The sequence below is a fragment of the Geotrypetes seraphini genome, chromosome 1 (assembly GCF_902459505.1).
Source record: "Geotrypetes seraphini chromosome 1, aGeoSer1.1, whole genome shotgun sequence".
NCBI lineage: Eukaryota > Metazoa > Chordata > Amphibia > Gymnophiona > Dermophiidae > Geotrypetes > Geotrypetes seraphini.
Genome location: NC_047084.1, coordinates 266,526,370 through 266,550,233, shown reverse-complemented (window position 1 = coordinate 266,550,233; position 23,864 = coordinate 266,526,370). Strand labels below are relative to the sequence as shown.

Genomic DNA, 23,864 nt, shown 5'->3' with positions numbered 1-23,864 from the left:
CTAGAGAAACTGGGCCTCTTCTCCCTTGAAAAGAGGAGACTGAAAGGGGACATGATCGAAACATTCAAGATATTGAAGGGAATTGACTTAGTAGAAAAAGAGAGATTGTTCACTCTCTCCAAGGTGAAGAGAATGAGAGGGCACTCTCTAAAGTTAAAAGAGGATAGATTCCATACAAACATAAGGAAGTTCTTCTTCACCCAGAGAGTGGTAGAAATCTGGAACGCTCTTCCACCCTCCAGGGAGTCAAGGAAGGGTTAGATAAGTTCCTGCTGAACCAGAACGTACGCAGGTAAGGCTATACTCAAATAGGACTGGTCTTTGACCTAAGGGCCGCCGCGTGAGCGGACTGCTGGGGACGATGGACCACTGGTCTGACCCAGCAGCGGCAATTCTTATGCTCTCAAGGAAGGGAGAGATGTCAGATTCCAGAGAATGGTGATGGAAGGAGGAAAGAGAGAGTCATGGATCCCAGCAAAGGGAATTCTGATTAACTAGGATGAGGAAGTGGAGTGGTGGAAGGGTGAGAATGTTTTTTTAAAAATGTGGGAGTTTCTGTTCTGACGAAGTGAGAGGTTGGTTTGTAAATTGCAGATGAGTTATCAAGTTAAACTTTAACCTGTTGTCTCAGGAAGGAATGAGAGGTCTGACAAGGGCATGGTTTATCTTTAATTGTATAGTGACAATGTTTAACCATATTCAGTTAATCAGTTAAATCAAATCTCATAACTAGCTGCCCTAAAGTTAGCAAGTTAACTTTAGACTGGAGTCTTTAGTGACCCATCTTATTCCCTGTGACCCTGGGCAAATCACTTAACCCTCCACTGCCTCAGGTACAAAAACTTAGATTGTGAGCCCACTAGGGACAGAGAAAGTACCTGCATATAATGTGTACAGCGCTGCATATGTGTAGTAGTGCAGTATAAATAATTAGTAGTAAATGGATATCTTTGAATATCCAGTTATTTTTAATCAGATGTTGTTCTGCTGAATAGTAACCTCAGAAGGCAAGCCTAAGACTTTGAGTACATCGACTGATGTTAAGAGGCAATAAAATTCCAGATTTGCAGATCCTGTAGGGAAAGACAGTGGTTAAAGCTACAGCCTCAGCACTCTTGGGTTGTGGATTCAAACCCACACTGCTCCTTGTGACTCTGGGCAAGTCACTTAATCCCTCCATTGCCCCAGGTACATTAGATAGATGGTGAGCCCACCAGGATAGACAGTGAAAAATGTTTGAGTACCTGAATAAGTTCATGTAAAACCTATTCTGAGCTCCCTTAGGAGAACGTTATAGAAAATTGATTAAATAAATATTGCTGTCCCAAGAATGTTCATTGAGTCGCACGATTGAGATATAGCCATTCCAGGTGATAATCTCTTCATGGAGGATAGGGCTTTCAGGAAAAAGGAATAGCTTTTTATATATAACATATCAAAGTACAGTGGAACCTCGGTTTGCGAGTAACCTGGTTTGCGAGTGTTTTGCAAGACGAGCAAAACACTCAGCAAACTTTCGTCTCGCAAAATGAGTGTTGACCCGCTACACGAGCTCTCACTAGGGTGGCCCAGGGGTGGGTGGGTGCCTGTCTGTGGGTGCTGCAGCCCTTGCAGCGTGGTGGTTTCCTTTTCCCGGGGTCCCCGTGCGGCTCTCCTCCCTCTTCGACAATGCCTTTGCCGTTAACCAGCGCCTCCCGGCTTCCGATTCAAGCCAGCCATCCTCCAGACGCATGCGCTGGACTTCTGCACTCCCCCGTCAAGCCGGCGCCGCTCCAACAACACGCGCACCACATACAAGCACGCAGGACAGGCTCTTGTTTCACCAGCAATTGGTTTCTTCAGGGACTTCCCTTCTATTGTGGATTGTGAATTGTGGACGGAATAGGAGGGAACTCCCTGAAGAAACCACTTGCTGGTGAAGCAAGAGCCTTGTTGGACCTGGACATCGGTTTCCTATCTTCATTCTAAATGCCGAGCAAGCAGGAAGATCACTGTGTTGGATCGCAATCCTGGCGTTATTAACAGCTGTGAAGATAAGTGAAACCTTTCCTTAGGTTATTTTTCCTGTTCCCTGTGCACAGTGGTGGGATATGTCCCCATTTTGAAAAATAGTGGAGTTGTTTGCCCATGATACAGAATAAGAACGGCTGAAAAACTCATTGGGTTGCCGTCTGCATATTAAACAATGTTGAGGCTTTTTCTCCACTGTAATGAAATGGTTTTTCAGTGAGCATCTCCACCACTCGGCTAATAACATTTTTTGATTGAAAGTTGATTTAAACATCTCTATCATATCTCCCTTCTCCCACCTTTTCTCCATCCTATTTTTATTGCTTTCTTCTGGACTGAATTTAGCCTCCAAAACGGAATACAGTATTTAAAATGAAGCCTTGCAAACAATCTCTATAAGGTGTTATCAGCATCTATTTCCTCCCTTCTGGTTATGTATTTCTCTGTAGACTCTGGCTTTGACAACTACCTTATCGCACTGTTTTGCTTCCTTAATGTAATCATACATTGTCACCCCATTGTCTTAGGTTAATAACTCAGGTTCATTAGACATAAATAATGTAGGTCTACTCTAATTCATGGTATTGCTTCTAAGATGCATGGTTGTACATTTAAGGATAGCTAAATGCATAGAGTAGAATTGCTGATGTGAACATGTCTTTTAAATGAAAATTTGTGGTACATAGTTAAATGTAGGTTTAAGAGGACTAGAAAGACATGTTAGATTGAATATTGAAGCAGCATGGGAAATTATCAATTGCATGCTTCTTATTAGTTTTAGCTTGAAATGTCAGGTTTTTTTTCCTTATGTTATAAATTGTGTGCATAGTTTGTGCAGAGCACTTACTTTTAAGTGCATATTCTTCGTAAAGCATGTGCACTATTGAAAGAGCATACACAGGTGTACTCTGTTGAAAAGGAGTGTTGCTATTTATAGCATCGCCCATCCCCATCCCCCGGAAAAAAAAAAATTTAAACACAAGAAAAGAAAATTTGCATAAACACAGGAAACAAAATGAAAATTGTTGGCCTGCATACCTCTAGTAAATATCTTCATTTCTAGTATTTCTGATACTATGATTTATCCCAGGACAAGCAGGCAGCATATTCTCACTTATGGGTGACATCACCGACAGAGCCCCGGTATGGACCACTTTAAAAGTGCATTGCCATTTTAAGTCTTTAGAAAGTTCGCAATAGTCCAAACTGCACATGCACGAGTGCCTTCCCGCCTGACATAGGGCGCACGGTCCAAGATGCGTCTTTTTCAATAGCCGTTGAAACTGGGTTTTTGGGGGGTTTTTTGCTTTCCCGCTCTCGTGGATTTCTGACTTTCAGTCAGTTTTGTTTTATTTTTAGTTGCTCTGTTCTTTTTTTGTTTTAAAAAAAATGGTAAAAATTTTTATTTTCTCCCTTTCGCAGGTTCGGCCCGGTGGGGCCTGTTTGACCACCTTAGATTTTAATTTAGCCAAGGCCATCTTCCCTTCAATGTCCTACCCGCAGATGGGTTTCAAAAAGTGTGGACGGTGTGCTCGCCCCCATCTCTAACCGACCCGCATTGCTGGTGTCTCCAGTGCTTTGGGCCCAAGCACCATCCTGAAACCTGTTTCCGCTGTTCGTCCCTACAGAAGAGAACTCTTAAGAACTGCCTTATTCAGCAGCATCTCTTTGTCGCAATGGAGGGCGATTCGATACCGCTACTGATGTTGGCGGCACCACCCAAATCGACACCGCACTAATCAACATCGGTAGATCCATCTTCGGTGTCGAACACTTCAGTGGGTAAGCCGGCTAAGAAGCCTTCCCTCACTCCCTCTGGGCCTCGGGTCAAAGCAGTAGTGAGTAAAGTCCTGCTGACCTCAAGGAGACCCAAGAAACGCTCCACTTCGATCTCGGGAGTGCCTCAACATCAGCCTCCTCATCACCAGAGTGTAGAGCCGCACCGACGGTACCGTCACAAAAGCCAGCAGTACCAGTGCTTACTCTTAAGCAACAGATTAAAGAGTTGCTACAAGAGGAACTACGGAAGCAGTTCCAACTGCTGGTGCTGACTCAGACTCTGCCTATGTTTACACCGACACCCCCGGTGCCAGTTTGTTCTGAGCCCTCAACACTGGTTACACCTGCACAGGAGTCTCCATCGGTACCACCACATCTCATTAAGGAGCCAACACCGTTGAGTCGCCGACACCGGTCGTCTTCAACTCAGATGTCACCTGAGACGATGTCGGTGCGGTCCAGAAAGGCACTGAGAAAGTTAAAACATCTCTTGCCTTCGACACCGAGTGCTCGGCACTGACCCTGGACAACTCAGGATTCAGATCTCTGGAGAGATTCTGAGCAAGAACCTATTCTATCTGACGAGAAGGGTTCTTCAGATGATGAATCCATTTGTCAATCTTCCCAAGAGGCTCCTGTAGTGTCCGAAAAATCATCTTTCTCCAGATTTTTAAGGGAAATGTCTGAGACCTTATCCATTCCCTTGGATGCTAACTCTAAAAAATCTTAGATGCCTTGGACTACGATCAACCACCCAAGGATCTTCTTAAGCTTCCCCTCCACGATATATTATGGGAAACCTTTTACAAGAATCTAGAAACACCTCTTACCATCCTCGCAAGCTGGATTCTCTGTATAGAGTAATTCCTATTCCCAGGTTTGACAAACCACAGCTTCCCCATGAATCTCTCCTGGTGGAATCAACTCTAAAGAAATCTTCAGGGGCTAGTGTCTATGCCTCTGTACCGCCTGGCAGAGAGGGCAAGGCTATACCAGAATGCTATGTTGGCCAACCGGTCTGGCAACTACACTTTTCACTTCTCATTTTATATGAAGCATTTAGTCAAACAAGTTGCCATGTTCCAAAAATATCTGCCTGAATGTAAGCTTCCTACATTTCAACATTTAATTTCTGACCTGCTTCAGCTCCACAAGTACATGGTTTGTTCTGTTTATGATACCTTCAAACTTACTACTAAGGCAATGTCAGTGGCCATGAGACGTCTGGCCTGGCTTCGAGTTTCTGAGTTGGATGTCAATCATCAGGACAGGTTAGCCAATGCACCTTGTCTGGGGACGAGCTTTTTGGTGCCTCCATGGACATGGCTACCCATGCTAATGAGACCAGATGGGACACTGGTAAAGCCCAAAAAGAAGCCTTCTTCTCGCGCCTTCAGACCAGTCTCTTCATATCAGCAAAGGTTTGCTGCAAAACCTGTGACTCCTGCTCCATCTCAATCCAGGAGACAGAGGCAACAGCAACCACATCAGCAAAACAAAAACAACAGGCTGCCCATCAAAAGTCTACACAGCCTTTTTGACATGTTTCTTCATAGCATAGCCAACGTCACCATGCTGCAGACTTTGCCTCAGCCCATCGTAGGCCGCCTCCAGTTCTTCATTGCTCGTTGGGAGCTCATAACATCAGATTTCTGGGTCCTCACTATCATTCGTTAGGGTTACACTCTCAATTTTCACACCCTGCCCCACCAAACCATCCTCCAAAAGAGTCTGCTTTGGACCCTGCACAGTCTTCCCTTCTTCTGCAGGAGGTTCAATCCCTTCTCTTGCTGAATGCCATCGAGGAAGTAGAATCAGCAGGAGCAAGGATTCTATTCCCATTACTTCTTAGTTCCCAAGAAGATGGGAGGTCTGAGACCCATCCTGGATCTCAGAGCTCTCAATAAATTTCTAGTCAAGGAGAAATTCAGGATGCTATCCCTCACCCTGCTTTATCTTCTCCTAAGAACATAAGAAGTTGCCTCCACTGGGTCAGACCGAGGTCCATCTCGCCCAGCGGTCCGCTCCCGCGGCGGCCCATCAGGTCTGCGACCTGTGAAGTGGTTTCTGACCACTTCTATAACCTACCTCAAGTTCTATCTGTACCCCTCTATCCCCTTATCCTCCAGGAACCTATCCAAACCCTTCTTGAATCCTTGTACAGAGTTCTGGCCTATCACTTCCTCCGGAAGCGCGTTCCATGTGTCTACCACCCTCTGTGTAAAAAAGAATTTTCTAGCATTTGTTCTAAACCTGTCCCCTTTCAATTTCTCCGAGTGACCCCTAGTGCTTGTGGCTCCTCTCAGTTTGAAGAATCTGTCCTTATTTACTCTCTCTATGCCCCTAAGGATTTTGAAGGTTTCTATCATGTCCCCTCTAAGTCTCCTCTTCTCCAGGGAGAACATCCCCAGCATTTTTAACCTGTCAGCGTATGGAAAATTTTCCATACCTTTTATCAGCTTAGTCGCCCTCCTCTGCACTCCCTCGAGTACCGCCATGTCCTTCTTGAGGTACGGCGACCAGTATTGAACACAGTACTCCAGGTGCGGGCGCACCATTGCGCGATACAGCGGCATGATGACTTCCTTCGTCCGGGTCGTGATACCCTTTTTGATGATGCCCAGCATTCTGTTTGCTTTCTTTGAGGCTGTCGCACATTGCACCGATGGTTTCAGTGATGAGTCGACCATCACCCCCAGGTCCCTTTCCAGGTTACTCACCCCTAGCAGTGTTCCCCCCATTTTGTAGTTGAACATCGGGTTCTTTTTCCCTACATGCATGACCTTGCATTTCTCTACGTTAAAACTCATTTGCCACTTTTTTGCCCAGTCTTCCAGTCTCGTTAGGTCCCTTTGTAGGTCTTCGCAGTCTTCCGTGTTTCTAACCCTGCTGCAGAGTTTGGTGTCATCAGCAAATTTGATAACCTCACATTTTGTCCCCGTCTCCAGATCGTTAATAAATATATTGAATAGTAGAGGTCCCAGCACCGACCCCTGCGGAACTCCGCTCGTGACCCATTGCCAATCTGAGTATTGGCCCTTGACTCCAACCCTCTGTTTCCTGCCCGCTAGCCAGTGTTTGATCCATCGGTAGATATCCCCTTGCACCCCGTGGTTCCACAGTTTTTTAAGTAGCCGTTCGTGAGGTACCTTGTCGAAGGCTTTTTGGAAGTCAAGGTAAATGATGTCTATGGATTCACCCTTATCCATCTGACTGTTTATTCCCTCAAAGAAGTACAGCAAGTTCGTGAGGCACGACCTTCCCTTGCAGAAGCCATGCTGGCTCGCCTTCAGTTGTCCATTGTTTTCTATGTGTTCGCAGATTGTGTCCTTTACCATTGCTTCCATCATCTTTCCAGGAACCGAGGTCAAGCTCACAGGCCTGTAGTTTCCCGGGTCACCCCTTGATCCCTTCTTAAAGATGGGCGTGACATTTGCTATTTTCCAGTCCTCTGGGATCTCCCCAGTTTTTAGGGAGAGGTTACATATTTGGCGAAGTGTCTCTGCTATTTCGTTTTTCAGTTCTTTTAGTACCCTTGGGTGGATGCCATCCGGGCCTGGTGATTTGTCGCTCTTTAGTCTGTCTATCTGTCTGTGGACATCCTCTATGCTTACCTCTAGTTGTACCAGCCTTTCGTTGTGTTCTCCGTTTATAATCACCTCGGGTTCTGGGATATTGGATGTGTCCTCTCTGGTGAAGACCGACGAGAAGAATTTGTTTAACCTTTCAGCTATCTCTTTTTCCTCCTTTATCGCTTTTATCCTTTATCCTTTATCCTAAATCAGAACGACTGGCTATGCTCTCTGGATCTCAAGGAAGCCTACACACATATTCCAATTTATCCAGCTTCCAGGAAGTACCTCCATTTTCAGATCAATCAATGTCATTACTAATACAAGGTCCTTCCCTTCGGCCTAGCATCTTCTCCCAGAATATTCACAAAGTGCGTGATTGTAGTGGCCGCATCTCTCCGATCACACAGCCTTCAGGTCTTCCCTTATCTGGACGACTGGTTGATCAAGGCTGTATCCTGTCGGGAAATGGTCCAAGCAACATCTCGGATCATTTCTTTTCTTCAGGTTCTAGGATTCAAAGTCAGCTTCCCCAAATCACATCTTCTTCCACTCAAAGTCTGCAGTTCATTAGGGCAATCCTAGACATCATTCTCTTGAGAGCGTTTCTTCCTCCAGATCGCCTTCAGGCTCTCATCCGCCTTTATCAGCAACTGCTTCCTCTTCAATCCATCTCGGCAAGGTAAATGATGGCTCTGCTAGGCCACATGGCTTCCACTGCCATGTGACACCACTGGCAAGACCTTCGCACCTTCGCACACCTCAATGGACCCTTGCCTCTCAGTGGTCTCAAGCGACGGATCGTCTCTCCCAACATATATCTGTAACATCATCTCTTCTGCAGTCGCTTCGATGGTGGATAACCTCTTCCAATCTTTCCAGAGGTCTTCTTTTTCATTTACCCCCTCATCACAAGGTCATCACGACAGATGCATCCCCTTATGCCTGGGGGGCTCATATGGACGATCTCCAGACTCAGGGTCTTTGATAGCCAGAGAACATTAATTTCACATCAATTTTCTGGAACTCAGAGCAATATTTTATGCCCTCAAGGCCTTCCATCATCTTCTCTGCCCCCAAGTCCTCCTCCTTTGCATATATAATCAAGTAGCAATGTACTACATAAATAAGCAAGGAGGCATGGGCTATCTCCTGTTATGCCAGAAGTCCAAAAAATCTGGACTTGGACAACAACTCGCAGCCTTTTCTTAAAAGCTGTCTACATTCAAGGGGAGAAGAATTCCCTAGCAGACAACCTCAGCAGGATTCTTCAGCCTCACGAACGGACTCTCAACTCTGCAACTCTCCAGTTCCTTTGCTCAGTGGGGCACTCCACAAGTGGACTGGCTCCTCACAATCACCAGTTGCCCCAGTTTTGCCCCAGACTTTACTCTCCTCTCCATCTGGAAGCAGATGCCTTTCTCCTGGATTGGATGGGTCTGTTTCTATATGCATTCCCTCCAAATCCTCTCATGTTGCGAACTCTGTTCAAACTCAAACGAGAGGCAGCCATCATGATTCTCATTGCTCCTCGGTGGCCCAGGCAACATTGGTTCTCCCTTCTACTTCAGCTCAGCTCCAGGGAGCCTATACTTCTTCGAGTATTTCCTACTCTGCTTACTCAGAATCAGGAATATCTTCCGCATCCCAGCCTGCAATCACTACACCTGACAGCCTGTTTTTTCTCAGGCTGAATCCATCTAACTTACATCTTTCTCAGCCTGTTCGTCAATTTTTTGATGCATCCAGGAAACCAGCCACTCAACAATGTTATCAACAAAAGTGGACTAGGTTCTTCGTCATCATCACGATCCAACTTCCTTGGCAGTGGAATTGGTGCAAGATTATTTACTCTCTCTCTGTCTGACTCTGGCCTCAAATCTACATCTATCAGAGTCCATCTCAGTGCTATTACAGCTTTTCACATGCCAGCCGAGGGAAATCCTCTTACTGCTCATCCTTTGGTCTCCAGATTTATGAAAGGGCTTTTCAATGTTAAACCTCCTCTCAAGCCTCCACCTGTCATCTGGGACCTTAATGTGGGACTTTCTAGCTTGACGAAGCAACCATTTGAACCAATGGCCACAGCTTATCTCAAGTTTCTCACCTGGAAAGTTGTCTTTCTTATTGCCCTCACCTCTGCCAGGAAGGTCAGTGAGTTGCAAGCCTTGGTAGCAGATTCACCCTTCACAGTTTTTCATCATGACAAGTGGTTCTGCATACACATCCAAAGTTTCTTCCGAAAGTTGTCACTGAATTTCATCTCAGTCAGTCAATTGTTCTACCAGTATTTTTTTCTAAGCCTCATTCTCTTACAGGAGAAACCGCTTTGCATACTTTGGACTGTAAACATGCTTTGGCCTATTTCATTGACCGGACAAGGCCACATTGTACTTCTCCACAACTGTTCATCTCTTTTGATCCAAACAAGTTGGGGCATCCTGTTTCTAAGAGAACGATTTCCAACTGGCTGGCTGGCTGCATCTCGTTCTGTTATGCTCAGACTGGACTGGCACTGGAGAGTCATGTCACAGCCCATAAAATTAGAGCAATGGCAGCTTCTGTGGCTTTCCTCAGGTCTACTCCCATTGAGGAAATCTAGAAACCACCTGGTCCTCAGTTCATACATTCACTTCTCACTACTGTCTGGAGTCCTTCTCTAGACAGGATGGGCACTTCGGCCAATCTGTATTACAAAATTCTCCTAAAGGCCAACACTCCCACCATCCCATTTCTGTTAGCTTGGAGGTCACCCATATGTGAGAATATGCTGCCTGCTTGTCCTGGGATAAAGCACAGTTACTTACCATAACAGGTGTTATCTATGGACATCAGGCAGATATTCTCACAACCCACCCACCTCCCCGGGTTAGCTTCTTAGCTGGCTTATCTTAACTGAGGGACCACACACCCTATGTCGGGCGGGAAGACACTCGTGCATGCGCGGTTCGGGCTATCACAAACTTTCTAAAGACTTAAAGTGACGATGCACTTTTAAAGTGGTCCGTACCGGGGCTCCGTTGGTGATGTCATCCATACGCGAGAATATCTGCTTGCTGTCCCTGGATAACATCTGTTACAGTAAGTAACTACTATTTTGTTGTATAGTAGATTAATATGTCTGTCTTGATTTCCAGGAACAGAGCTTACTTTTAATTACAACTTAGACTGTCTGGGAAATGAAAAAACTGTTTGTAGATGTGGATCCCCCAACTGTAGCGGATTCCTTGGAGACAGGCCAAAGGTAAAGCACAATATTCTCTAAAACAGTTTCTCAAGTAGGTCCTGAAGACTCCCCAGTCAGTCTTGTTTTCAGGATAACCACAATAAGTATGCATATTCATTGTGGTTATCCTGAAAACCAGTTTGGCTAGGGCACAGGTATCAAAGTTAAATCCTGGAGGGCTGCATACCAATGAGGCTTGCAGTCTATCCCTAAATAAAGATTTGTATACTATTTTTAAACTGAAACTTTTTATTAGTGTATAGCAAGACATACAAAAACAGTCTAACAATAGTATGTCATAGATACAGAAGCTAACTTTATCACAGCAAAACACAGTAGGTATATGTGGTTTCTTCTATGCACTTACCCCCAAACAAAACCAGAAGTGCCAGAAGTGCATCTTATACCACAAGTCCAACTTTGTGATCATCATTTTCCAGCCTGATGTGAGTTGTAGCAGTTATAATTAAAGATGCTTCAATAAGTCCAAGTTGACAGTCTGTCCTCCCCTTCATCCAGCCCCCCACCATCACCAGCTTGTTAAGAAGAGCATTATATACAGAGAGCCAGAAGTGCATCTTATACCACAAGTCCAACTTTGTGATCATCATTTTCCAGCCTGATGTGAGTTGTAGCAACTATAATTAAAGATGCTGCAATTAAGTCTTTGTGATTAGATCAAAAATCCACTCCCAAACTTTTCCAATCTGACCACACTCCCAGTGCATATGGATGTAGGCACCATATTCACCACATCCCCTCCAGCACTGCTCCACACCAGTTCCCAGTATGTTCAGTTGTATAAGCATTTAATACTACCGCATCAACACTTTATGCCCATTTTCAACAATTGTACTCGGTACCCCTAACAACCGAACTCCAAGCCAGATCCTTACCCCCTATAGCCTTGCCCAGATCATCCTCCCAAGCCTTTATGCCCTAAATATAACCCCCTCCTCTTATTAAGACATTTGTAAATTTAGGATGTTGCCATCTTCTGCAGTTGAGGCCTCAGTAATAACTCAAAAGCAGTCTTTCCCCCAGGATACCTCACCTAACAAACCTGAGCTCTGAATATAGTGCTGCACTTGTAGATAGGAAAGTTGGTCATGCAGAGGTATGCTATAAGAATTGGGTCAGACTAGTGGTCCATCATGCCCTGCAGTCCGCTCACACGGTGGCCCTTAGGTCAAAGACCAGTGCTCCGAGTCTAGCCTTACCTGCGTACGTTCTGGTTCAGCAGGAACTTTTCTAAACTTTGTCTTGAATCCCTAATAACGGCCTCCGGAAGAGCGTTCCAGTTTTCTACCACTCTCTGGGTGAAGAAGAACTTCCTTACGTTTGTATGGAATCTATCCCCTTTTAACTTTAGAGAGTGCCTTCTCATTCTCTCTACCTTGGAGAAGGTGAACAATCTGTCTTTATCTACTAAGTCTATTCCCTTCATTATCTTGAATGTTTCGATCATGTCCCCTCTGTCTCCTCTTTTTAAGGTAGAAGAGGCACAGTTTCTCTAATCTCTCACTGTACAGCAACTCCTTCAGTCCCTTAACCATTTTAGTCGCTCTTCTCTGGACCCTCTTGAGTAGTATCGTGTCCTTCTTCATGTACGGCGACTAGTGCTGGATGCAGTATTCCAGGTGGGGGCGTACCATGGCCCGGTAAAGCAGCATGATAACCTTCTCCGATCTGTTTGTGATCCCCTTCTTAATCATTCCTAGCATTCTGTTCGCCCTTTTCGCCACCGCCGCACATTGCGCAGACGGCTTCATTGACTTGTTGACCAGTACTCCCAAGTCTCTTTCCTGGGGGGGGCCTCTCCAAGTTCTGCACCAGACATCCTGTACTCGTGTATAAGATTTTTCTTATCGACATGCATCACCTTACACTTATCCACGTTAAACTTCATTTGCCATGTCACGGCCCATTTCTCAAGCATGTTTATGTCACATTGCAGGTCTTCGCAATCCTTCTGCGTTCTCACTACTCTGAATAACTACTCCGCCCCTCCCCGACGCTACAACACACTGAGCCAGTTGGCAGGCTCTGTAGGACAGTTTTGATATTCCACCTGCCTTTCTCCAGTAGCAGTCGAGAAGACCTCATCGGGCGTGGGAGCACACTCCACCCCTCCCCGACGCTACAACCCGCAGAAGGTTCAGTGGGATAGTTTGAATTTCTACCTACCTTTCCCCGGTAGCAGTCGGGAGGACCTCATCGGACATGGGAGCACACTCCGCCCCTCCCCGACACTACAACCTCGCTGAGCCAATTGGAAGGCTCAGCGGAATCAGCTTATATCTCTATCTGCCTTTCCACAGTAGCAGTCGGGAGGACTTCATCGGGCGTGGGAGCACACTCCACCCCTCCCCGACACTACAACACACTGAGCCAGTTGGAAGGCTCAGTAGGACAGTTTTAATATTCCATCTGCCTTTCTCCAGTAGCAGTCGGGAAGACCTCATCGGACATGGGAGCACAATCCGCCCCTCCCCAACGCTACAATCTCACTGAGCCAGTTGGAAGGCTCAGTAGGACAGTTTGAACTTCTTCCTGCCCTTCTCCGATAGCAGTCGGGAGGACTTCATAGGGCGTGGGAGCACACTCCGCCCCTCCCCAACACTACAACCTCGCTGAGCCAGTTGGAAGGCTCAGCGGAATCAGCTTATATCTCTACCTACCTGCCTGTCTTTGGACACCGACTAGCCCGCCTACTTCATAGGGCTTTAAAATAGGTAAGTTGGGGGAAGGTACTGGCATAAATAACCAACCTGGCGAGGTTAGCTGCCAATCCTTTTTCAAATCTGAGGTAAGTACACATTGCATTTCCGAGTCTGGGGTAAGTACACATTATAATTCTGGGTCTAGGGAGAATACACACTTTGCAAACAAAACTAAAGGAGTTAAATCAGCTCAGGCGGGATTATCTCAACAGAGACATAGCAAATATAAGGTATGGAGGGCTGTGTACGTCAATGCCCACAGCTTGGGCAACAAGATCCTGGAATTAAAGACGGAAATGAGGAACGCCGATCTAGATGTGGTGGCGATATCCAACACCTGGCTCACAGACTCCCATGGGTGGGACATGGCCATACCGGGTTACAACTTACTTCGTAAAATGGGAGGAGGGTAGCACTATATACTAAAGATGACATTAAAGTTACCAGAATTGCAGATGTCAGGTACACAGGAGAATCCCTTTGGTTGAATTTGGCCAGGGGGAAGGACAAATGCCTATATCTTGGCATAGTATACAGACCTCCAAGACAACAGGACAACCTGGATATGGAATTAATCGAAGACATAGAGGATATCACCTTGCATGGGGACACGGTATTGTTAGGTGACTTCAATATGCCTGACGTGGATTGGAAATCACTTTCCTCTGCGACCGGCAGCAGCAGAAGGCTATTAACCGCTATAAAGGGAGCAAGACTCAGGCAAATGGTATTAGAGCCAACTAGGGATCAGGCGATACTGGACCTGATAATTACCAATGGAGATAGAAGTCTCGGTCACAGAAGTCTCGGTAGGCGACAAGTTGGCTTCCAGTGACCACAACATGGTTTCACCAAATCAAGCACTTTAATCAAGGTCCTCAACTTCAAGGACACAAACTTCGAAGGCATGGGAGATTTCATCCAACAGGCACTGCAGAACCAAGCGGAAACAGATAATGTAGTGGAAATGTGGTCAACTCTGAAAGCTACCATACAAGAAGCAACCAACTGCTATATAAAATCAGTAAGTAAATGGCGAAGAAACAATAAACCACAGTGGTTCTCTGCGGAGATCTCAGACCTCATAAAAAAGAAGAAAAGAGCATTCATTTCCTACAAACAATCAGGGAAACAGGAATCTAGGGAAGACTATCTGGCCAAATCAAAAGCCGTCAAAACAGCAGTCAGAGAGGCCAAATTCTGAATGGAGGAGAATCTAGCGAAGCACATCAAGAAGGGCAATAAATCCTTCAGGTATATTAGTGACAGAAAAAGAAACACAGATGGGATAGTACGCCTTAGGAAACCCGACGGGAACTATATAGAATCGGACTCCGATAAGGCTAGACTTTTAAATGAATACTTCTGCTCAGTCTTCACTTGCGAGCCGCCGGGATCCGGCCCTCAACTACAGACAAGGGAAAGCTCGGTAGACCTGTTTCGAAATTTTGAGTTTACGCCCAGCAGTGTCTACAATGAGTTATCAAAACTCAAGGTTAACAAAGCTATGGGACCAGACAAACTACACCCCAGGGTGCTCAGGGAGTTAAGTAATGTCTTGGCAGAACCGTTATCTGCGCTCTTCAATCTTTCCCTGAGCACAGGAAGAGTCCCGTTGGACTGGAAAATGGCTAACGTCATTCCACTCCACAAGAAAGGATGCAGGATGGAGGCTGCGAACTACAGACCGGTGAGTCTCGCATCGATAGTGAGCAAACTAATGGAAACTCTAATCAAACACCAATTGGATACGATCCTGATCGAGGAGAATCTATGGGATCCCCATCAACATGGATTTACTAAGGGTAGGTCCTGCCAATCCAATCTGATCAGCTTCTTTGACTGGGTAACAAGGAAGCTGGATATTAGGGAGTCCCTAGACATCGTGTACTTGGACTTCAGCAAAGCATTTGATAGCGTCCCACACCGCAGGTTATTGAGCAAAATGAGTTCGCTGGGATTAGGAGACACATTAACTGCATGGGTTAAGGATTGGCTTAGTGGCAGACTTCAGAGGGTGGTGGTAAACGGCACCCCCTTCGAAACGACTGAGGTGATCAGTGGTGTGCCACAGGGCTCAGTCCTGGGCCCGATCCTATTCAACATCTTCGTAAGGGACTTGGCCAAGGGACTTCGAGGTAAAATTACGTTATTCTCCGATTATGCCAAACTATGCAATATAGTAGACAAGAGCACAACAGACAAAAGCACAGTGCCCAACAAAAGTTCAGTGGCCGACAATATGACACATGACCTACTCCTACTGGAGCATTGGTCCAGGACATGGCAACTAAGTTTCAATGCCAAAAAATGCAAGGTTATGTACCTTGGCAGCAGAAACCCATGCAGGACTTACACCCTTAATGGTGAGGCCCTAGCAAGGACTGTAGCAGAACGTGACTTGGGGGTGATCATTAGTGAAGACATGAAGACGGCCAAGTGGAGAAAGCTTCGTCCAAGGCTAGACAAATCATCGGTTGTATCCGAAGAAGTTTCGTCAGCCGTAAGCCCGAGGTCATAATGCCGTTGTACAGATCCATGGTGAGACCCCATCTGGAATACTGTGTACAATTCTGGAGGCCACATTACCACAAAGATGTGCTGAGAGTTGAGTCGGTTCAACGAATGGCCACTCGGATGGTCTCGGGTCTCAGGAATCTACCGTATGAGGAACGGCTGGATAATGCAGCTATACTCACTTGAGGAACGCAGAGAGAGGGGTGACATGATCGAGACGTTCAAATATGTCACAGGCCGTATTGAGGTGGAAGAAGATATCTTCTTTCTCAAAGGTCCCGCATCTACTGAAACTCAGGGGTGGGAAATTTCATGGCGACACCAGAAAGTACTTCTTCACCGAAAGGGTGGTTGATCGCTGGAATAATCTTCCACTACAGGTAATTGGGGCCAGCAGCGTGCCAGACTTTAAGACAAAATGGGATTGGCATGTGGGATCTCTTCATAGAGGAAGTTAGGGGTGGGTCATTAGTGTGGGCAGACTGGATGAGCCGTGGCCCTTTTCTGCCGTCAGTTTCTATGACTTCATCGGGCGTGGGAGCACACTCCGCTCATCCCTGACTCTACAATACACAGCCAGATGGAAGGCTCAGTAGGACAGTTTGAACTTATACCGCCTTTCTCCAATAGCAGTCAGGAAAATTTCATCGGGCATGGAAACACACTCTGCCCTTCCCCAACGCTACAATCCACCAAACCATTAAAAAGACACAACTATAACGGCACACAGCCGTTCGACACACATCAAAGACGCATTAAGCAGCGCCATTTAGCAAAGCGACCGAGAGGCGACCAAATCACCAACCTAAAACCTACAGCTTGGTTTCATACAATCACACTTCCAGACACACTTACTCTCAAAATGTTAACTGCACCACAAAAACACATACAAGCTATCTTACTGATTGCCCTGATCCTAGCCAACCGGAAGACAACAACAAACAACATCTTCCCAATACCAACTATATCAAACACCAATGGAATTTTCCACCCATCCAGCCGTATCGCAATAGACAGATACACTACCAAACCTACACCTATCACCCCAACACACAAATAACAAGAGGAAGACCAACTAACTCCAAGACCAAAACGCACCCTCACCAAAGATTGCTCATCTACCCGAAAACAACTCACAGCGAACCAACAAACTACACCAATCTCACATGCGCTTACCTTAATATAAGAGCCATAGGCCCAAACACAGATCACATAAAAACTGGATAGAAAGGGAAAAACTACACTGCCTCTTTCTCACTGAAACCTGGCTTACTTCTGAAACAGATCCCAGAATAACAGAAGTTTGCCCTAAAGGATGCAAAATGATAGTGGTATGCAGAGAAAACAAAAAAGGAGGAGGAATCGCCATCATAGCCAAAAACACCATAGATCTAAAAATACAAGACAAAATTACTACCCCATACATGGACTTATTAGCCTGTCAACTCTCAGGCACCTCACTCAAAGGCACCCTAAACTGCATGCTTTGCTACATAACACCGGGAAACTGGAACACAGCAAAACCAAAATTTGAAGACTTTATCTACCGAAACTCTTTAACGACAACCTACAACTTAATCCTAGGAGACCTAAACCTCCACCTCGAAAACCAATCCTCCAAACAAGTAGAAACTTTACTATCTTACCTTGAGGCCCTAACATACAAGATATTAGACCCACAAACAACTCATGAAAAAGGCCACCAACTCGACATTGCTGCCTACATGACCAGCAACCCACACACCCAGAAATTCACACATCAAATGGAACCTGGCATCGCTACCTCTGGTCAGATCACTATACGTACTCCTTCAACATCAACTGGACCAACAACAAAAACAAACCAAAAACACAAAAAATAACTTACATCTCACATAAGCACATCGACCCCACCAACTTCTGGATGAAAACAGACACCATAATCCAAGACTATAACCCCAAAAACTTCATCTCACAATGGAGCCAACTAAGCGCAGCAACCTTAGATGAACTAGCTCCAGAACAAACCAAAATCCATAGAAAATCTGACAAATGGTTCGACAATGAACTTCTCCTACTAAAAAAGACAATGCAGGCAACTAGAAAGAAAATGGAGGAAAAACAGTCAAGACTCCACAAAAGCAACATGGAGAAAACTGAACCGATAATACAAACAAAAATCAAAAGAAAAAACGAAAAGCATACTACACAAAGCAAATAGGAGAAGAAACCCAAGACACAAAAAAACTATTCCAACTACTAAAAGAACTCAGACACCAAACCCTACCTGACAAGCAAAAATGTCCCCACACCCACAGCCACCATCTTAGCAACGTTCTTCAAAGACAAAATCGCAACCATAAGATCCACCTTCAATGATACACCTATGCACTAGAAGAGATCACAACACCCTCCACAGAAGAAGAAGCAGCTGCAGCAGACAGAACATGGTCCCACTTCTCACCAATACTATGATCAGACTTCAACAAACTCTACAACAAATATAGCCACGCAACTTGCGACCTCAACCATTGCCCCCCATACCTATTGAAAACCTCCAGTACACTATTTTGCACCCTACTCTTGCAATGGATACAAACCCTACTAACTGACGGCTTTTTCCCACAAGATCTCAGCGAAATCATCATCACTCCAATCCTGAAAGACCCCAAAGGAGACACTGACCAACCATCCAACTATAGACCAATAGCCTCAATACCACTCTATGTCAAACTAATGGAAGGCCTCGTAGCCAAAGTCCTAAACTCATACCTAGAGAACCACAACCTACTCCACCCAACACAATCAGGCTTCAGAACCAACCACAGCACTGAGACCCTACTTGGCTCACTCATGGACACCGCCAGACAACACCTCAGCTCAGGCAACAAAATGCTAATTATCCAACTAAATCTCTCCGCAGCCTTTGACCTGGTAGACCATAACATCCTTCTACAGATACTGGACTCAATAGGAATCAGTGGTAAGGTACAATCATGGTTTAAAGGATTCCTACAATCCAGAGCATACAGAGTTAAAACAAACAAAGAAAAATCTGAGCCATGGTCTAACCCCTGCAGAGTACCCCAAGGATCACCTCTTTCTCCCACACTCTTCAACCTATACATTGCCTCCCTCAGCTCCTACCTAGACAAACAAGGTCTAACCTCCTACAGCTATGCAGATGACATCACCATTCTCCTTCCGTTCGACCAACCAGCACCATCCATGACAGACAAAATACACAGAACACTTGAAACAATAGCAACTTGGATGGAAGCCCACAAACTAAAACTAAATCCAAACAAAACAAACTTCATCCTACTCGAAACTAACAAAACCCCAACCGTAACAAGCCTTGTCATAAACTCTACAACATATCGCATCCAACCCACTTTAAAACTCCTGGGAGTGCTAATAGACAGAGGCTGTACAATGCAGCCACAAATCAACAATACAATAAAAAAATCATTCGCAGTTATGAGAAACCTGAGGCAAATCAGCAAATTCTTCGACAGAAAACAATTCCAACTCTTGGTACAATCCCTAATCCTAGGTCTAATAGACTACTGCAACATATATCTCCCATGCACAGCAACCATGATAAAAAAAATTACAAACAATACAAAACACAGCCCTAAGACTGGTCTACTCACTGAAGAAATATGACCACATCACAGAGGCATAACATGACTCACATTAGCTCCCAATACAAGCGAGAATACACTTCAAATTTTACTTCCTACTATTTAAAGCAATAAACTGAGACAGCCTATTGGAACAATCGACTAGTTCAATCCACCTCAACCAGACATAGGAGAACCCACGCACCATTCACACACCCTCCAACCAAAAACGTCAAAAGAAAAAAACTGTACGATAACCTCCTAGCCACTCAAACTGCAAAACTCGACTCACAACTCTACAACCCATTGACCACGACCACAGACTACAAAACCTTCAAAAAAGAAATAAAAACCCTTCTATTGATAAAACACATAAAACCGAACTAACACCTGCATCTACTACATATGAACTTCTAAAATCATGTCAACTCAGATGTAATCTTTAACAACTCTAAGAAATGTACAAACTACTCCCTAAATACTTCTAGTCTCCGGACAAACCATTTGTAATCCGCCTTGAACCACAAGGTAATGGCGGAATTGAAATCCCTAATGTAATGTAAATTTAATCACCTCGCTCGTCGTACCAATTTACAGGTCGTTTATAAATATGTTGAAGAGCACAGGTCCAAGCACCGAACCCTGCGACACTCCATTCGTGACGCTTTACCAGTCCGAGTATTGTCCATTTACCCCCATTCTCTGCTTCCTATCCGCCAACCACTTTTTAATCCACGTGAGTATTTCACTTTCGATTCCATGGCTCACAATTTTTCAAAGTAGTCGTTCATGCGGGACCTTGTCAAACGCCTTCTGAAAATCCATATATACAATGTCAACCAGGTCACCCTTGTCTATCTGCCTGTTTACTCCCTTGAAGAAGTGCAGCAAGTTTGTCAAGCAAGATCTTCCTTTGCTGAAGCCGTGCTGGCTGGTCCTCATCACTAACCCTCTGTCCCTTTCCCCAGATGCATTATCATTCTCTGCAAACTCAGATGTCACTGCACCCAGAGGAACCTACAGATTCAGCCCTGCAGCTGGTCAATCCCTCACACTAAATTGGCAAAACATGAAACAAAAATAATAATTGGGGCAGAATCATCATTTTCACTATTTCTTTGCATCCCACCCAGGAAAAGCAAGGTCTGTCTTACCAGTCCAACTTCTGTTGTATTTTGCAAATTGCTGGTCTATAGTTCACGTCATAAAGGTTTGTTCCTCCCCCCCATAGATAGAAACATGATGGCATATAAAAGCCAAATGGCCCATCCAGTCTGCCCATCCAGAGTAACCATTATCTCTTCCTCTCTCTAAGAGATCCCATATGCCTATCCCATGCTTCTTTGAATTCAGACACAATTTTTGTCTCCACCACCTCTTCCGGGAGACTGCTCAATGTATGTGCCACCCATTCTGTAAAAAAGTATTTCCTTAGATTACTCCTGAGCCTATCACCTCTTAACTTCATCCTATGCCCTCTCATTTCAGAGCTTCCTTTCAAATGAAAGAGACTCGACTCATGCACATTTACACCACATAGGTATTTAAACGTCTCTTATCATATCTCTCCTCTCCCATTTTCCTCCAAAACTTAACTGAGATCTTTAAGTCTGTCCTGATATGCTTTATGACAAAGACCACGCACCATTTAAGTAGCCTTTCTCTGGACCGACTCCATCCTTTTTATATTTTTTTGAAGGTGCAGTCTCAGGAATTGAACACAATATTCTAAATGAGGTCTCACCAGAATCTTATAAAGGGGCATCAATACCTCCTTTTTCCTACTGGCCATACCTCTCCCTTTGCACCCTAGCATCCTTCTAGCTTTTGCCGTCACCTTTTAAACCTGTTTGGCTACCTTAAGATCATCACATACAGTCACACCTAAGTTCTGCTCTTCTATCGTGCACATAAGTTCCTTACCCCCTAAATCAGGGGTCTCAAAGTCCCTCCTTGAGGGCCGCAATCCAGTCAGGTTTTCCCCAATGAATATGCATGAGATCTACGTGCATGCACTACTTTCAATGCATATTCATTGGGGAAATCCTGAAAACCCGACTGGATAGTGGCCATCAAGGAGGGACTTTGAGATCCCTGCCCTAAATTGTACCATTCCCTTGAGTTTTTGCATCCCAAATGCATGACCTTGCATTTCTCAGCATTAAATTTTAGCTGCCAAGTTTCAGACCATTCTTCAAGCTTCACTAGGTCTTTCTTCATGTTATTCACACCATCAGGGGTATCCACTGTATTGCACATTTTGGTAAAGAGGCAAAACATACCTGACAGCCCTTCAGCATTATCGCTTTTAAAAATGTTAAAAAGAACAACCCCAAGAACAGAACCTAGAGGCACACCACTGGTAACATCCCTTTCCTCAGAGTGATTTCCATTGACCACTACCCTCTGTTGCCTTCCACTCAACCAGTTCCTGGCCCAGCCTGTCACTTTGGGGCCATCCTGACGACACTCAGTTTATTTATTAGATGCCTGTGTGGCACATCCCCTCTATCCAATTCTCTAGTCACCCAGTCAAAGAAATTGATCAGATTTGTCTGACAAGACCTACCTCTAGTGAATCCATGTTGCCTCCAGTCCTATAATCCACAGGATTCCAGAAACTTCACCATTCTTTGTTTTAAAAGCATTTCCATTAATTTGTTTATTACAGAAGTCAGACTTAATGGCCTGCAATTCCCTACTTTTTTCTTACGTCCACATTTGTGGAGAGAGGACCATATCCGCCATTCTCCAGTCCTCCGGTACCACTTCAGACTCTAGAGAAACATTGAAAAAGTCAGTCAGCAGAGCCACCAGAACTTCCCTAAGTTCCTTCAGCATCCTCGGATGTACACCATCTGGCCCCATCATTTTGCCTACCTAATATATTGTATGTAATTCTGATCACTACTGTAGCAGAATGAGAAAAGGTTCCGACAATGACATCCAAAATGATTAAGGGAATGAAATGTATCTTCTATAAGGAAAGGCTAAAGGAGATAGGATTCTTAAGCTTAGAGAACAGACAACTGAGGGGAGATACTAAAGAGGTCTGTAAAATAGAGTGGAAGGGGTAGATATATACTGCAAATCAGCATGATTATCTAAGCAGTTTACAATAAAATAAATATAAGAAAAAGGAATGGATCACACAAGGATGTCTAAATTATAATTAAATGCAAATATAATTTAAGAAAGAAAAGAAGGCAGTATTTAATTATAAGACACAAAAGGAGGGGAGAAGAGTGCATAAAATGCAAGACCATGAAATAAAGAGAATTGCTACACAGAAAGAATGTAGTTAGCAGCCCAATGAGCAGAATAAGAAACTAAAAACTAGCAGAGGGAAAAGCCTGCGTAAAGTACAGTATGTTCTTTAATTTTGTCACAGATTATTGCAGTGCTCTTTATGCACAGATACTTCTGCCACTCTTTTTAAGAAACTTTGGTTGCTTCAGAGTAGAGAATAACACAGGGACAAATTTTTCCCCGTCCCCGCAGGAACTCAATTTCTCCATCCCATCCTTGCAAGTTTTCTCACTGTCTCTGCCCTATTCCTGTAAGCTCTGCCTTAATCGAATAAGTCTTGAACACTTATGATTTTAAAGTGTTTGAGGCTTGTGCAGATGAGGATGGAACTTGCAGGATAGGATAAAAACTCGCAGGGATGGGAATATGAGTTCCCGCGGGGACGGGGAAAAATTTGTCCCCATGTCATTCTCTATTTCAGAGCACAAGCAGCTAGGTTGATTTTCAAAGGGAGAAATTTTTAACATGTTTTACCTTTTCTTGTAAAATCCCACTTTATTCTGGGACCAGTGGGTTATTTCCCTCTGCCTGCCAGGACTTTGTAGAAAGCCTCAGAATTTCAGAGACTTAAATCCCTCCCCATCATACCTCACCACTGTACCAGTATCCCAGCTCCTCAGCCTTCCTTCCTACAAGCCAGGCTGTAGGAGTCTATCTTTTCTGCTTGTGTTCTCTTTCGCATAGTTTCAGTGTTTTGCGTTTGCGGTTTTCACCCTCGTGCTGTATCCTTGACTGTGGGAGATCGCAGACCTTTGGAAAAAGTCTGCTTCTAAGGGGTTCCTTGCTTCTCAGTAAGCCCCCTAGACATCCTATACATCAGACTGAGACTCAGGAACCATTCCCTTGTGAGCTTGCTCACCCTAGGTTCGTCCTCTAGTGGGTTGAGGGCATACTGAGCAGTTCCCTGAAGGCACGACCGGGATTGGAGTCAGACTGTGTTCCTCCACCAGGCGTCTGCGCGGCACGTCCAAGGGTGACGGAGGTCTCCAGCCATGGTGGTCAGGCCAGTGGGGCAGTCAGAAGACTTGAAATCCAGATTTCCAGTTCACTGAGGCAAAGGATCCTCCCTGTGAGCTGTTTTCAGCTCTGTCTACAATTTCTCTCATTCAGCACATGTCTTAGT

The 23,864-nt window shown here is 44.9% G+C and overlaps 1 protein-coding gene across 6 annotated transcripts in view; it reads left to right on the top strand.

Moving 5' to 3' along the window:
• NSD2 (nuclear receptor binding SET domain protein 2) overlaps positions 1–23,864 on the top strand; it is a 521,650-nt gene that overhangs the window by 475,110 nt on the left and 22,676 nt on the right. For all 6 annotated transcript variants that reach the window (XM_033950948.1, XM_033950940.1, XM_033950930.1 and 3 more), the window contains exon 21: positions 10,499–10,605. In XM_033950948.1, coding sequence (XP_033806839.1) covers positions 10,499–10,605 — 107 coding nt within the window. The remainder of the gene's footprint in view (positions 1–10,498; positions 10,606–23,864) is intronic.